General features: G+C 45.9%; 1 protein-coding gene across 9 annotated transcripts in view; it reads right to left on the bottom strand.

The window, feature by feature from the left end:
- The window catches only part of CUX1 (cut like homeobox 1), a 378,915-nt gene that overhangs the window by 154,279 nt on the left and 207,562 nt on the right, over positions 1–17,074 (bottom strand). For all 9 annotated transcript variants that reach the window (XM_061605172.1, XM_061605170.1, XM_061605174.1 and 6 more), the window contains 4 exons: positions 12,756–12,893; positions 10,367–10,490; positions 7,561–7,637; positions 6,010–6,076 (listed from right to left, as the gene is read on the bottom strand). In XM_061605172.1, coding sequence (XP_061461156.1) covers positions 6,010–6,076; positions 7,561–7,637; positions 10,367–10,490; positions 12,756–12,893 — 406 coding nt within the window. The remainder of the gene's footprint in view (positions 1–6,009; positions 6,077–7,560; positions 7,638–10,366; positions 10,491–12,755; positions 12,894–17,074) is intronic.

Here is a 17,074-nt window from a genome sequence, read left to right as displayed (position 1 = left end):
CCCAGTATTAAACTAACAAGGAAAAAGCATTACCACTATTTAACCCAATACAACTACTTGCAATCTCTCGTATCTGAAGCCGAGCCAGCAACAGATTAAGGGGGGGGGGAACCCACTAACATGCCCCTCCTCAACAAATCAAAAGCAGAGCAGAAAAACAGAAAAGTTCACTCCCACAAGAGGCAGTGACGGCCCCAACTTGGATGGCTTTGAAAGAGGATTAGACAAATATATGGAGGAGAAGGCTATCAATGGCTCCTAGCCACAACGGCTATGCGAAGCAGTATGCGGTATCAGGTCCTGCTTGTGGGCTTCCCATGGGCATCTGGTTGCCCCCGTGAGAAGAGGATGATGGACTAGATGGGCCACTGGCCTGATCCAGCAGGTTTTTCATACTTAAAATACCCCCAAGCCAACTAAGAGCCCCATATCCCATTGTTTAAAAAGTCCAAGAGACCGATCTGAAAACTTAAACCGAAATCTGTCCTACTTGATGGGGAGGGAGGGTGGGTGGAACTCCCAGGGAAGACATTTACCCCCACACACACCCTTATATAGCAAAATTCTGTTCTGCCCCTAGCTGTCCAGTGCATTTCCAAGACACTGCAACTGCGCTGATCATAACTTTGAACTGCCACTGCATTAAAAGCCTAGGACCACAACGGTAAGACGATAGGAAGAGATTACAGGAAGCCTTTAAAAGCTACTCCATTCCTGGCTAGAAGTTTTAGCCTCTCTTACATTAGAAGACACACCCGTAATGTGTCATCCGCTGCTTGCATCGCACTCGCGGTGGGCAGAGTGGCCAGTGAGAAAGGAGCATGGTCAGGACCTCGGGCCCATGGGATGAATACAGCCCTCCAGGCTACTTGGAACTCTTCCCAAGGCACGCACACTCTCCCCAGACACACCTCTTGCTGACCTTGCTCCGCATCCTCCTCAAGTGCCCTTCGCCTTGTGCCCTCAAAATTTTGTGTGGCTGAAATGTAGCCCTATCACTAAAAGAGAAGATCCACAACTTTTACTCTGCCCGCTTCTGCCTCCGCTTCTACCCTGCTTTTGACTGAAAAAGTTCCCTGCTCCTGTGTGAGATGGTCCACTGGAAAAGGGATGGTGGACCACCACCGGACCATGATTCATCTACTTTATGTAAGCCCCTGGGCCTGTAGCACCTACATTTTAAAGGTCATTTCTAGATTCATAAGGGCAAATACGGGCAAAAAAGGGGGAGTGGTTAAAATGAGCAGAATCCCACTGGACAAAAGGAAAAGGCACATGTCGGTCAAAGGGCTCCCCAAGCATGCCCTCTTGAAACACCACTGTCAGATTCCCTGGGCAACTTGCTCCACCATTTCTAATGCACTGGAAGTTTCCCACTGCTGCTCCTAAGCATGATTCTCTGCAACCTGGACCCAATGCTTCTCATTCAGCAGGAGAATGAATGTTTGGCCCACTGTCAGTAGAATTCATCCTTTGCAGGCCTCAGAAACGTCCTTGCCCCACTGCTGCCGGACAACTGCAACACGGCTCATACACAACGGCATCGCTGCGGGGGTGAAAGGCCATCTTCTCAGGCCCTGAATCCTGTGCATGCAGGGCTGTGTCACCAACATGCATGTCTGAACTGTCCCGCAAGGGAACAAAGGAAGCTGCCCTCTACCAGGCCAGACTATTGGTCTATCCAGCCTAATATTGACTACTCTGACTGGCAGAATCTTTCCAGGGTCTCAGACAGAGACAGAGGCCTTTTTCCAGCAGCTGGGACCTGATACTTTCCCTTAACTGGAGATGCTGGGTCTGGACCCAGGACTTTCTGCACGCTAAGCAGGTGCTCTGCCCCTTAGCGGTGGTCCCTCCCCTCACCCATCTGGGTTAAACAACCACGTCTCTCCCTGTTCTGTCTCCTCCCCCCCCTCAATGCACTACCAAGCGTCCCCTCCCCTTGCACGGTTCCTTCAAGTGTCCCCCGCTTCTGCTGCCTGTCCAGCCCCTTGAAGGGAAGCAGGCAGAGCCACTGTCCACTTATTTAACCCGGGAGCAGCCGCAATCTGAAAACCTTGAAATCTTCTTACACAACTGCTTTGGCAAAGCCCCTCCATGTCCCAACAAACATTAAACTGTGCTTGCAGTTTGTCTCAGGAATCCTGCATTAATAAATATGAAGAGGAGCACTTTTTACCTCCCACACTCACTGACAGATGAAAACAAAGACCAGCTGTAGCCATCAATGGATCCTTGTTCTGCATATAAAGGCCTAATTGCATTTTATTTCAAGCCTACACATGGAAAACTTTACTGATGGCGTCTTGTCAGTTCCAGCTTCTGGTATCCTGGCTGACATGCTGTAAAAGCCATTTTTACTTTGGGCCATTAACATCTTCGCTGCCCCAGATACAGGGAATGGTCTCTAGGGTTATACCTTCCTCATTGGACAAACAGTATACAACTGGAACAGGAACAAGGGCTGCAGGAAATAAATCTTCAAGGCCCAGCCCCTGCAACTGTTTGTGCTCCATTTTCTGTTTCTCTTGCACAAAGCCACAACCTTCACTAAGAGCAGGGGAAGGAGGGCAGAGCTAATTGCCACCCGCACCCCATCAGCCATACATTGGGATAACCTGCATGTACAAGTTCAAATCTACATCTGAGTTAGGAAAGATCAGAGATCCTAAGAAGCTGTTTTTGTGAGGTTGTTGTTGGTGGGGAGACTTTTATTGTTGCTTTTGTTAACTGGGCACCAGGAACCTTGCCAGTTTACTGCAAATCATCCAGCAATCTACTAGTACAGGGAAAGAGGGAACCTGTGGCCCACCAAATGATGCTAGACTACAACTCCCCCATCACCCCTAACTGTTGGGCATGCTGGCTGAGCCCAATGGGCACTGGGAGTCCAATGAGAGGACTGTGGGAGGGCCACCGGTTCTCCATGCCTATACTAGTAGATCCAAATGTACCATCTGCCTTTTACCCCCCTCCCTGCTTCTGCCGTCAAATACTTGTGTTTTGCAGAGGATTCTGCGAAGTGTCCCATGCTCAGTTACCTTCTTTGGCCTGACTATAAACATAAACTGAGGGTGCACCCAAGAAGGCAGCCAATGCTCTGATGCCAGTGGTGACCAAAGAGTCTTGCAGATAGAAGCTCATCTGTCATGACTCATTTTCCGACTGAAAAACCTGCTTGCGCGATTCCTGGAATGCCACATGAAGGCACGGACACACTTTGTGGCAACATTTTCCTGATTCTCGTCCATGAACGGAACGCTCCGCTCACTTCAGCCCAGATGTTACACATTCAAAGGCTACGACGAAAGGATGAAACCCCAGGATCACCTCTTCTCGTACTGCATGGCTTGCAGAAGAACAGACAAAGCGGCCTCTCAGTGGCCTCCAACAGCCAGCAAGTATGAAAGAAGTCCCAGGTTGACATTTTGGGGTGGGGGGAGGAAACCCCTCCCAAAAAACGGCTCACCAGCTTACCCATTTTTCACTGCCATTTGTTTTGAAGTACTGGCAGATATATTTATTTATTTATTACATTTATATACCACCCCATAGCGGTATTTCTCTCAGGCGATTCTTGCCGGGCGAACATGGGAGCCCCCATCACAACACTTTATGTCATGACAACAGGTTAGGCCTCATCTTGAATACTGCGTCCAGTTCTGGTCTCCGCACTTCAAGAAGGATGCAAACAAACTGGAACGGGTTCAGCGGAGGGCAACAAAGATGATCAGGGGACTGGAAACACAGCCCTATGAGGAGAGACTGAAAGAACTGGGCATGGTTAGCCTGGAGAAGAGAAGACTCTGGGGAGATATAATAGCCCTCTTCAAGTACATGAAAGGTTGTCACATGGAGAAGGGCTGGGATCTCTTCTCGATCGTGCCAGAGTGCAGGACACGGAAGAATGGGCTCAAGTTGCAGGAAGCCAGATTTTAACTGGACATCAGGAAAAACTTCCTCACTGTTAGATCCATACAACAATGGAACCAATTACCTAGAGAGGTAGTGGGCTCTCTAACACTGGAGGCATTCGAGAGGCAGGTGGTCAGCCATCTGTTGGGAATGCTTTGATTTGGATTCCTGCATTGAGCAGAGGGTTGGACCTGATTACCTTATAGGACCCTTCCAACTCTACTATTCTATGATTCTAACATCGTGCCGCTGGAAGAGGGTTTATGGGGCAAACTGGAAGAGGGGCACTTTAGCTCTGGGGGTTCTCTTTCATTCCCGGCATTTGGCTGGCCACTGTGAGAACAGGATGCTGAGCTACATGGGCCACTGGCTTGATCCAGCAGACTCTTCCTGTGCTGTTATATTTTATATTATACAGCTGTTAGCCACTTTGGAAGTTAATTGTGAGTAGTAAATATCAAGGAAAAAATAATAATGTCTCCAGCTGTTATGACAGGATAACAACCTTGATATAACCACCGGCTCTTCATTGTGAATATAAGCCACGGCAAGAACATGTCCCCTTTTAGTTTGTGGATGCAGAGAACGGGCCCTCTTCATAACACCTAGCAGAGCTACAGATTGAAATAGCGGAGCTGAACAGGACAACTGAAAAAGGGTGGCAGCAAATCACGGCGCACAGGAATGTATACATTCTGTCTTATGACGTCGGCCAATTTTCTGTCATGGGAGTTGCAGTGCAGTTTCTGTTCCCTGTGGCTCCATCCCACATCCTTCCCATCAAGAATGTGGATTAAATCATGGGGTGAGGCAATCGCTCAGCGTTAGGACACAAGCAGCTTCGTATGCTGACATCAAGATCACCTCAGCTACTTCCATGCCAGTGGGGAGTGAGGTTACAGGTAACAGCAACCATGGCGCTCTCGTAATGTTAAGACCCTTCCCTAGATACCTGTGCTGCCCGCCCCCCAAATGCTAATCCAGGAATACATAAAGCTTTATGCCTATATGGCAGAAGCCACCACCTTTTTGGAGGAAGAAGGAGGGGGGACCCCAAGATGCCAAAAAAGGAGAATTACTTGATTAAGAAATCGGTTTATTAAAAAGAGGAAAGAAGCCCAATGCATTTCGGCCATGGTATTACATTGTATGATATGAGATGATATGGACAAGTTACTAAACAGATCATTATATGTTTTAATTTTTAGCCCCTGATGAAGGCCAAGTCCAGAGTGGTTTCCTTCCTCTTTTTAATAAACCGATTTGGATTTCTTAATCAAGTAACTCTCCTTTTTTGATATCTTGGGGTCCCCCTCCTTCTTCCTCCTGCGGTCTTGGATGCCATCCACTTTTGCTGTTTACCATCTTTTTGGACCAGTGGGCACATTTCAAATGTTGAGAGAGTTCTGAGGGCACTAGTCACAAAATGGTTGCCAGGAGGGGCGCGCGGCACGGGACAATACAACAAGACTGCCATAACACAAAATGAGAAAGAGCGCTGCCATTGCTGCTTCTCTCTCCCCCCCCCCGGACAACCTCGCATCTACCACAGGACGTCAGCTATGTCCTGCTGGTCCTGATTGTGGAGGATACAGCTGTTAAAGTCACAGGTGCCCTGTTTTCCCCAATGCCAATCCTCAGCCAAAGCCTAGGCTGCCAACTTGTACCCTCTGTACCCGCTCAATGGCTAAAAAAAATGACAGCCTGGAGCAGCCACGCCAGTTTACTTCTCATATAAGTTACTTTGGAAGGGTGCCTGTACATTTTGCTTCGTAACTTTCTTTCTAGGAGGGCTAGACTTAATTTTTTCAAAAGGAATGAAAGCTCAGAGTCTGGGATGCCCATGGGCATCAGGTTGGTGACCCCGCTGTACGGTTTTAGTGCTTCTGCAAGACGTATGTCCCTTGTGGTGGCATTGCCACTTATATCAAGAAAAGTTATGTGGCCAAAGTCTTCATGTGTACAGTGGTGGGCCTCAGAATCAGGCCCAATTGTCTTAAATTTCTATTTTCCCCTGCCCAATGAGATGAAGATGGCAGAGTACTGAACACATATCTGAAGAGTCTATATATAAAGAGGGCTGAGAAATCTTACTTTGCTGTTGTTTCCTCATCATATTTTGTCTTCATGTCAAATAATTCCGTCCGTGTCTTTTCCAAGGCTGAAGGGTAGAGAGGAAAAAAGCAACACGCCGAGGCATTACTGACATGGTAAGAGCTACATAACGTAAAAAGAAAAGGGGGGAAAAGGCTACTCAATTACTATTGAACTATAAACTGTTCTATGTTGGACAAGTCATCTTGCATTAAGCTTTCTTCCTGACCAAACAAAATCACAGTGTAGAAAAACAAGGCTTAAAAGCTTCTCAAAATTCTTTCCTTTAGAAAATGCATATATACACACACAAACACTCTTTCAGGAACAGTGAAAGTTTCCAGATCCTGTCCTGCTTAATCTAGCTAAGCGCGCAGTATTCCGTTTATAGATCTGCTTTTGTGAGGCGACCATTTGCACCAGTTTAAACTGGCGACCTCATCTGGCTTCAGAAGGGAAAGTAACCCAGGCAGGCTGAAGCTCAGGCAAGCAAGCATGAGCAGGTAAGTAAAAAACAAGCCACTGACAGGGAGGGAGAAACAGCAGCGGCAGCAGAAGCGAGAGAGACAACTTCAACTGACTGCTACTGTCTATTCCATGTTGGGGTCAGACAGAGGGAGTGTGCCCCCCGCTTACTCAGAGTGCTTTACCACCCAGATCTCTAGCTCCCTCTGGGAACATCAGACACTGAGAAATTCAGACATACTGTAGCTGGGTCATAGGCAGCAGATGGATTGATATGGGATGCTACCTGTACTGCAGGTATAAAAAGCCCATCCATGAGAGGCCACTGGTGGTCACAAAGGTCCCTGCCTAGAGCTGCAGGGTTCAGTTATTCTCCCTGCCCATCATCACAGAACAAAAAAGTCTGCAAATGTTGTTGAATAGCTGTATTCACACGCTATATTTCTGGCAGATGTGAAAACTGTCTCCTCATGTTGCATAGTTTCCAGAGATATGATGAAGTAATCACAGATCCACGTTTTGGTCCCCAAGTGATCAGAGGTCAGCCTGATGATCTTGGGGATGCAGAAGAAAGGAAGACTTCCAGCATCTGCAAAAATGCAGCCAATGCGCTGGCACCACACTCTTCTTAGGGCCTTTCTGCACTAGACACTTAAACCACTTTCAAACCTGCTTAAGGCTCATTCCACCAGCAGATTGTCTGAAGCAGCTGCACTTTGCTCCTTGGCCACAGGAAACCCTCCTCCTGAGCTAGCATAAACAATGAGGGTGTATTAACATCTGCATTATTTTTACCTTTGACAGGGGTTTGCCAGAAGCCTCTAAGCCTGGTTTAAAAGTTAATAATGGTTCCCATCGTGCCAGCGCAGATGTTATGGCAAAACAAAGTTCATCCTCATCAGAAATCCACGCAGGAAACAGGGGTGAGTGGGAACAAGCTCATCCACGGCAGGCTTGCTATGTTATAGCAAGAGTTCAGAAACTGCTACGGTTGGATCTGCTCTGGGCCAAAAAGAACAGGCAGCAATGGCTTCATCGAGCCTGAAGTCCCTCCCCTTTACTGCTTGTATCAATCAAAGGGCAAACCTGTTTGTAACCCTTGCACTTTGTGTTCAGCCTCCTCCAGCTTTGATGCCGTCGACACCTGTGTTTCTTGCAACATTCTGTAAGAAGAGAAAAGGCAACTTAAGAAACATATTCACCCCCATGTAACATAAGATGGAGAAAATTAAAAATATACACAAACACCAGTCTCTTACACCTTGGAGTCCTTCCATTCAAAGAAGGAACTTCTGGATCAAACCCATTGTGTATTCTTTACACAACGGTTTCCCAGGTTCATCTAGAAGCAAGTTCCTCTGAGTGTTTCTGCTAAAACAGGGGTGCCCCCCCAGGGCTCCATAACGTGATGGGTGTGACCAAAAGGGATTGTGGAGACCCCATACTCTTACATGCACACACAGCCCCAGCTGATCTGTGCAGATCAGTTGGGGGGGATGTTATCACCTCCCCCCACTCATCAGCTGATCAATCCGATATCCAGAGAGGGAGCTATTTGCATCACCATCAAGGTGCTGGGCAGAGAGGTTTAAACCTCGCCATGAACCCCAGCACTGTATCTACCTTCTTAAAACAAACAAACAAACACACGCACACCTTTTTGTTGCCTCTGCCAAAATCAGTGAGCCAAGGCTTAGCCGCCCTTGCCTCCAGAATCCTCCATGGCAGACAAACCAATGTGGAAAAAGTGCCCCGAAGAGGCGGAACATTTAAAAACTATTGCACGCCTGGAATTAGGTTGCCCTTTCCCTTTTCAAAACAGACCCCTGTATTTCATAGTATCATAGAATAGCAGAGTTGGAAGGGGCCTTTAAGGCCATCAAGTCCAACCCCCTGCTCAATGCAGGAATCCAAATCAAAGCATTCCCGACAGAGGGCTGTCCAGCTGCCTCTTGAATGCCTCCAGTGTCGGAGAGCCCACTGCCTCTCTAGGTCATTGGTTCCGTTGTCATATGGTCTTTGTAAATAAATCCACTCTTCAGGGGGGAAAAGCAGTCAATACTGAGGCTGATCCTTTAAAAAACAGTGTCACTTGGGCCAACAGACAGTAGTGTTTGTTGCTTATGGTCCATAAACAGGAGTGTGGTGCTCACACTTCAACTCAATCTTGAAAATGCGCTGTGGCATCCAATGTATTGAAATGCCGTGAGATTTCGTATTTGTGAAGCAATCTCAGGAATGCTCCCAATCTCTCACAAGAGTGCAAAGTGAAACATCAGTAGCAAATCCATTAACTGGAGTGACTAGAAGAGGCTGGCTGCATGGATGCAATAAGAGACTGCATTACACACGTTAAAAAAGACATTACAATGTTCTGTTTGTCCACACTGTAGGGTACCAGAGATCATTTTACAGACAATTATGCCATATCATCAAGCAACAAGTCAGCTGCCTCAGGAAAGGGCAGAGTGGAAATCAGCTGTGTCCTCTTGGCCCGGACAATGTCACTTGCTCTGCTCCAGGTGTGATGGGGTGGAGGGAGAAGAGGATTTCTGGATAGGTGGCTCTCCTAGTCAGCCAGAATCTGCGCAGACAGAGCTGCCGCATATGACTGTGTTATAAGAAATACAGCAAGAACTGGCATCCGAGCGGGCTTTCCCCCCCTCTCCTTCCTCGTGTGTCGTGCCTTTCTGCACGTCTTATTACTGAGTTTTGTAAGCCACTGTGGAAACCTTTTGCTTTAAATAGATACATCCATAAGTACATACATACATACAACTGATTTACATATTTCTAGCACAGAAAAGATGAACGCAGAGGAGAATTTTGCTCCTTTCCAAAAATGATGCTTCCCCAACAGTGGACAGAAGCTACATTTCCTTGTTTTTCTGCGCATGCTCTCTAGGATTGAAGGAGCAGCAGAGCACAGGGCGGTGTAAAAAACACAAATCGCTAGACTGGGCTTTATAGATAATATCCATGCTTCACATTTATGGAAAACTTGTAAAAATGTTCTAACTGCTTCACATACATGATCTCAGTAACCCTTCTACTTCTTCCCCAATCTTTTAAGACTCAATTTTTATTTTTTCCTGGCTGTTTTTATGCTGCCCAAGACCTCATTGCCTTCTTAGTTTTTATGATTTATGTGTATTTGTAACTGTTTTGTTGTAGTTTTTAATGTAATCTGCCCATCACTGGTGTGCCCAAGGTTAGTCTGTGAAGATGAGAACTAGGGACATCCCTGGTCCCCACGCTTATGCTTTTTAATGCTTGAGGTGCTAAAATCAGACGCAGACTTTTGTTTTTAAGAAGAAAAAGATGAGGGGAGAGGTTCCCACTCCACTATTAACTAATGCCCCCAACAGTACGCTTGCACCAGTATGTTTGCATGTACCTCTTCCCCTAGCACACACATTAACTCAGTGGCCCCCATATAGATAGATAGATGATAGATAGATGATAGACAGATGATAGATAGATGACAGATGATAGATAGATGACAGATGATAGATAGATGACAGATGATAGATAGATGATAGATAGATGATAGATGATAGATAGATGATAGATAAAAAATAGATAGATGATAGATAGATAGATAGATAGATAGATAGATAGATAGATAGATAGATAGATAGATAGATAGATAGATAGATAGATAGATAGATAGATAGATCTCTCGTGCACTCTCTCTCTCGCGCTCTCTCTCTCTCTCTCCACCACCCCCTTGAAAATGGCTGACGGTCTTGGCAGACCACTTAATTATTTTTTCTGCCTGTTGTAGCAACTATAATAAGCTGTTTTAGGAGCTGTATGATTTTAAATTGTATTTTGACAGACACGCCATGGACCAGCTGAATGAAGTTTAGGAACCCCTGCATTACCTTACCTTTCTTTCTCAGCAAAGTCATTTTGCAACTTTTGTTCCTTCTCAAGAGCGATGTTCTCTGCTTGGTTCTTCAGGGTCTGCTCATATTCCCGGATTTTCTCTTTAAGTGCTTTTATTGTCACCTCTGTGAGAGGGCAGGGGAGAAATGAGAGAGAAAGCCAATGGGCAAGAGAAAATGAGTGGTAAACAACTCCACGTGGTGGCAGAGCACCGCACTCTCTCCTTTCTTGTAGGTGCAGAGGCACCGCTTAAATTTTAGCTCTTCAACCCTGACACAAAATCAATGGCTACAAGTCCCTTTGGAGACCCTTTACTCCCTAAATGCGAAATTGAACTTTAAATGTTTAAGGTTGAGAAGGATCAATGGATGCTGCTGGGAAGCCGAGGAAAGGTTTCTCTAACCTGCCTGCAGAGCAGAAGCACCTGCAAGATACCTTATCACCTTAAATTAGGCTCTGCGCTGAGCAAAGATGAATAACAGGAAGTTGTCTGAAACAGAATCAGGCCATGTACTGTCTGCAGTGGCTCTCCAGGGTTTCAGCGAGGAATTTCCCCCAGCCCTAGCTGCAGATTCTGGGGATACAGCTTTCTCCATGCAAAGCAGGGGCTTACCTGCTGAACGACAGTCCCTTCCCCACCCACAGCCCGATACCTGGGTGTCTGAGTCAAGACAATTCAGAATTGAGCTCCCTCCCAAGAGTGCTCAGAAATGTAAAGAATTAAAAGTTTGAAAGGTTTATCATTGGGATCATAGGATGCTGCCTCATACCGAGTCAGACCATTAGTACATCTAGCTCAGTATTGCCTACACTGACTGGCAGGGTCTCCCCAGGATTTCAGGCAGGGAGTCCCTCCCAGCCCTACCTGGAGATACCATTGGGAATTGAACCTGGGACTTTTTTTGCAGGGCCTCCTCTGTATTGGCACCTCTGATGTACAGCTCCATTGAAAAGGCAACATAATCCTCCCCACTCCTCACGTTATTTTTTTTACCATTAGGTAAAGTCTCCTCTGTTCAGGCTGCCATTAACAGACAAACGCTGTTTGACGTATGCCATTTGTTTTTTTAGCTAAATGCTACTTAATTCCTGTTTTATACAAACACGCGCACACACTTATTGTGGGTGGCCCTGCTTTTTATTGTTCTAAGTTGCAGTGAGCATTCTTTGTCAGCAAAAACTGCAGTACGGAAATGCTACAAAACACCTTATTCACACTTGACATTTGGTATGCAGATCAAATGGTTGAACCCTGCTGGCCACCTTGGCAAGTGACAGCTTTCAAGCTTGCAGATGCTGGAGTAAATTTTGTTTGTGCTGTAATGCCCAGAACTGTCAGGACAACCACAGGTCTTGTGTAAAAAGGAAAACAGTGTTAGAGCGAACAACGTCTCTTTCCCAGTTCCGGAGACAGATTGCTGCAAAGGCCAACCACACACACACACATATATATAAAACCTGGAGTGCTTGGAGAAAGCAACACTTGCTGGTTGAGATAATTGCGTTTCCATGTACAATGGACACCTTCAACATTTTGCCCATCCACTTAAATAACTAACCTGCATTACTTCAATATCCTCACTCTGCCCTAGGGATAAACAAATTCTAAGTACAGTGAAAGCTGCAAATACCTAGGTAGGCTCACATATTAATCTGGACAGAAAATGGCATAGTACAAAGCATCCCCTGCAAATAGATATCCAGCACTGGCAATCGCTGGAACAGAGTCACATCCAAATTAATATACTGAGCTGGACCTTAGTCAAACACTGAAAAAGGCAACCACAAGCAGTTAAAAACAGGCCAGTGAAATCATTAAAGGCAAAGTTGTAAACAAGAGAGACTTGATCAAGGTAGGGCTGCTATTTGAGGTTGATGGCTCTCAAGAAGATTCTAGTTGAGAAGATAACCCAAAGCAAAATGGGTAGGCTTGCAGGGGTGTGGAAAAAACAATGGTGGGGTAGAATCTTAACCTGCCCTTGGTAATCCTGGTGACCCCAGAGGCTGAAAATAAAGCCTGTGGCTACTTTAGCCCTTCATTTATACATTCCTAAGGTGTTGGACTACGACCTGGGAGACCAGGGTTCGAATCCCCACATAGCCATGAAGCTCACTGGGTGACCTTGGGCCAGTCACTGCCTCTCAGCCTCATGAAAACCCTATTCATAGGGTCGCCCTAAGTTGGAATCGACTAGAAGGCAGTACATTTACATTTTTACATCCTAGGTTCTGTTTCTTGGTCATGCTATAGCACTAGACTGTCAGGAACTGGCTTTCAGAGACTGTCTTCCTTCACTAAACACCATTAAATTTCCTTATCTAAATCCCTGCCCCAAACATTTATGTTCACACATAAATAGGAAGAGCATTCCTCACCCTTCCCAGTTTACCTTGATTTTTCACTTCGGCAAACTCTTTGTTGTACTCCTCAAGCGTTTCTCTAAGTTTCTGGTTCTCAGTTTCAATATCGTGCATGCGCTGGACTTTCAGCTGGAGCTGCTGCCCCAGATCCAGAGCTGGTACAGGATCTGAACAATACAAAGACAAGGACAGAATTATAAAGAGCCTATTGCAATTGCTTGGCGTGCACACACATGCACACACACACAATTTACATACTTGGTGTAAGAGCATGCCCTTTCCAACAAATCAAATTCTCTTGGGGTGTCTCACTGGAAGGTTCTATATTTCACAGCTGAAAACTTGTCCTCTTTTGGAACAAACATGGGGAGATAGCAGGCTTCTCCAAGTCGATACATAATATACCCACCACAATTAATTCTCCTCTACTCCACTTAGCTGCTCAACAGAGTAGTGTTTATTAGAGTACTGAACTCTAGGGAAACCCAGATTTAAATCCCTGCTCACTTGGAAAGCTAGTTACTATTCTTCTAGCATAGCCTACCTCATAGGATTGTTGCCAAGAGAAAATGGGGTGGAGAAAATGATGGATCTCTCTCTCACACACACACACATCTAATTTCTATCCTGCCCCTCCTCCGAGGACATTATTGTCTTTTCTAGTGAATCTTGTCTTTTTGTTATGTGTCCAAAGTATGATAACCTCAGTTTCATTGTTACATATAAAAATACAACATATAAAAATAAAATCAGCAAGACATCCATAAAACATCACTGTAAACCTTAATAAATACAGATTGGTAAAAAAGAGAAAATGCATATTGCCAAGGCCTGTATAAACAATATAGTTTTCAAAATATGCCCAAAAAAAGGCAGGGAGGATCCCTGCACAATCTCTACCACCTCTACAGAGCAGGGCCTGCCACATTAAAGCCTCAGTGTTTAGTGTAGGCCAACTGAACCTCAGGGGTGCAAGGAACCACTAGAAATGCCCCATTAGAAGATCTCAATGATTGAGGTGGGGCATAAGAGATCAGATACAGTAGGGCCCTGCTTATAAGGCGGGTTAGGAACCAGGCCCCTGCCATAAAGCAGAACCCATTGACTATAATGGGTCACGCCGCGCAAAAATGCCGCAAAATGCTGCAAAAGCGCAAAATCGGCTTTAAAACAGGGAATTTCCCCTAATTGAAAGCCGCCGCATCAGCGGAATGCCGGAAGACGGAATGCCGTAAAGTGGGGCCCTACTGTAGTCCTTAAGATAGAAATATCATGGGGGGGCTTGTAACTTCACAGATCTAGACCTTTCTTTGTTTGAAGAAACAGGACAACTGGCATGGAGGCTGGACAGAATTAGACTGTTTGAACATTCAAGGTGAACACAAAAGCAGCTCAGTTGATTTTGGGTCTGATGAAATTGTTATTTATTTATAAAAGCATTAATATACCACCCTGCTGCAAAATATCAGGGTGGTGTGCAGCAACATAAAAATATTTAAAAGCAATACATATGGGCCCTACTTAGCCAGCACATCCAGGCAACCCGACATGTGCGAAGCATCCCTAGGAAGTCACCAATGACGCACCTGCCACACACGTGGCCAGACAAGCACATTTCACCGAGTTGCTGGGCCTGGCATGAGCTTGCCAGCCGCAGCAACAGAATCCTGGAATCCAAAAAGGTCCCATAAAACAATGCTGCATACATTTTGCCGGTGGGCGCCAGCATCACTTGTGAAATGGCTACAAAGATTTAGTCTCCCGCTGAGGAATGTTAAACACACCAATCTCAGAGGATCAACAACAGTACATATTAGGGAGCTCGCTTAATTTGCAGCCGCCACAATCATTAATTTTACAGACCACCCTCAGTTGCTGGAAAAGCATAATAAGCCCATTGTACCTCTCTTAACGCATTAAGTGCAAGCCCGGGCACTTTGCAACGCGTCAATCCAGCACCAGAGTTTATAAAAGAACAGCACTGGGTTATGTTGAGGAAAGAAAGGCAGGGTGTGCTGCGTTGTGTTACTTCGCTCAGAGAGGGCTTCTTATCGCGTGCCCTCACAGCGCATGCATAGTTTATAACTACATCACTTTCTCATATGTGGTTTTTAGGCTAGGATGGTTGGGCTTTCTTGTTCTTTATTAGCACTGTTAAAATATTCACATCGCTTTAGATATTTTTTAAAAAATGTTATTTAACATTGAGAGCAATTCTACATTTTAAGTTCAGTGGCAGCTCAAGGAGGGAAAGCCCCAAAAGGACTGTCCAGCGAACTAGCACGCCAACGTTCGGGTTTGCCCAAACAGACACACCACGCCGTGATTTCCCACCCTCTGCTGGGCTGGGCCAGAGCTGAGGATGAGGCACCTGGCTCTCCAAACCAAGGCTCTTGCTGTCTGTTGTCAGATCTGGGGCCTTAAAGTCAAGGCTCATCGCCTGGAATTTGACCCTGAAGGGTAGCAGGCTTGCATCCATGGGGGTAGGAAGCTAGAGGCACTGATGCTCCAAGTGGCAGAGACTGGCAGAGACTGGAGGAGTCTGTGGCTCAAAAAGCAGGAAACAGTAGGACTCTGACTCATAAACAGGGAAGGCCATAGCTCAGCAGTGCAGCCTCTGCCTTGCATGCAGAAGGTCCCAAGTACAATCTCCAAAGGCACCTCCAGGGAGGGCTGGGAGACCATCTCTGCCTGAAATCCCGGAGAGGCGCTGCCGGTCAGTGTAGACAATGCCAAGCTACATGGACCCAGCAATTTCTTATGCTCCTAACCCAGCCTTTCCCAACTAGTGGGCCACCAGATGTTGTTGGACCACAATTCCCATCTTTCCTGACCATTGGCAATGCTGGCTGAGGCTGATGGGAGTTGTGGTCCAACAACACCTGGTGGCCCACTAGTTGGGAAAGGCTGTCCCAACCAAACGGAGGGAAAAAACAAAAACAGAAGAAAATTCAACCTGCCAAACAAGATGACTGCAAACAAACTGGGATCTGGATATCCAAATGACACAAAATGAAATCCTATAAACGAGTGTTATATAAAACTACTTTATGTCATAAATGTTAAATTATATTTATGACATATGAACAAACGCAAACAAACACACCCTTAAAATGCTCATTCCCCAATAAATAACCCAAACGCATTTTGACATGCGGTCTTCTTCATAGAATTGCAGAAACGTAGAGTTGGAAGGGGCCTAATAAAGCCATTGAGCCCAAACCCCTGCTCCATGCAGGAATCCAAATGAGAGCATACAGTCATCTCTGGTAAACATATGTACAGTATATAACACACACGCACACACAAATTCAAAATACTTCATACAATTTGAAACGAACAGAAGAAAATATGTACGTAAACTCAACTAACACCACCAGTTAGGGCTTGCGGTTGCAGTCCTAACCAGCCCATGGAACGCTACAAGCATATGTTTATGAACAAACCATAGCCCTCAGACAAGAGCCACAAGCTGCCGTCCAGACGGGGACCTTTGAGGCAGAACAAAAAAGTAACTAGAATCGTCCAAGTGACAAACCAACAGAAAACATTGCTCTTTCCAAAGTCAGTGCCAGCTACTGATCGCTAGACATGCCGGCTGAGGCTGATGGAAGCTATACTCCAAAACCCTTGGTAAAGGGCACCAAGTTGGAAAAGGCTGGCCTAGAGCACCATCTAGTCTTGGTTATGGGGCAGATTTCGGAAACTGTGGTCTGAGGATGTGGGGCAACTACTTGAAGGAGTGACAGCTAAGCGCATCTTTGCTTAAACCCTGCTCATCTCATCTAATTATGGGTATCAAAAGGGAATTGTCTCACCAAGCTGGGTCCAGGAGGTAACAAATGGCTCTTCATGAGAGGGAGCAGTCCCAGCTGAACCCAAAGAAATGTTCTTTGTACCCCAACAACTGCAATATTTCTTGGCTAGTTGCAAATATACCTTGCTTTGGTAAGGTGCTTGAGATCTCCAGGAGTTCTTGGGTGAGACAGATAATCTGGATCCTCTGGTTTCAAGCCTGGTTTTGACACAGAAATGGCTTTGGTTGTTCTGATGGATGATTTACATTGGGAGAACAACAGAGAGTGCAACCCTGCTAATTCTCTTGGATCTCTCAGCAGCTTTTGATATTATTGCCTGCTGACTCTTTCCGGATTAGCTTCTCTGATCTGGGAGTTGGGAGCACAATGTTTTGATGGGTTTGCTCTTATCAGGGCTGCTGAACCTCATAACATGCACACTACTGGGGACTTGCAGGATTCCATCTTATTCCCTCTGTGCTTTTAAACTCAATTTACAGTAGGGCCCCGCTTTCCGGCGCTTCGCTAATGCAGTGGTCTCAATTAGACGC

Source organism: Rhineura floridana, chromosome 21, assembly GCF_030035675.1.
Source record: "Rhineura floridana isolate rRhiFlo1 chromosome 21, rRhiFlo1.hap2, whole genome shotgun sequence".
Lineage (NCBI taxonomy): Eukaryota > Metazoa > Chordata > Lepidosauria > Squamata > Rhineuridae > Rhineura > Rhineura floridana.
This window is presented reverse-complemented; position numbering and strand designations above follow the sequence as displayed.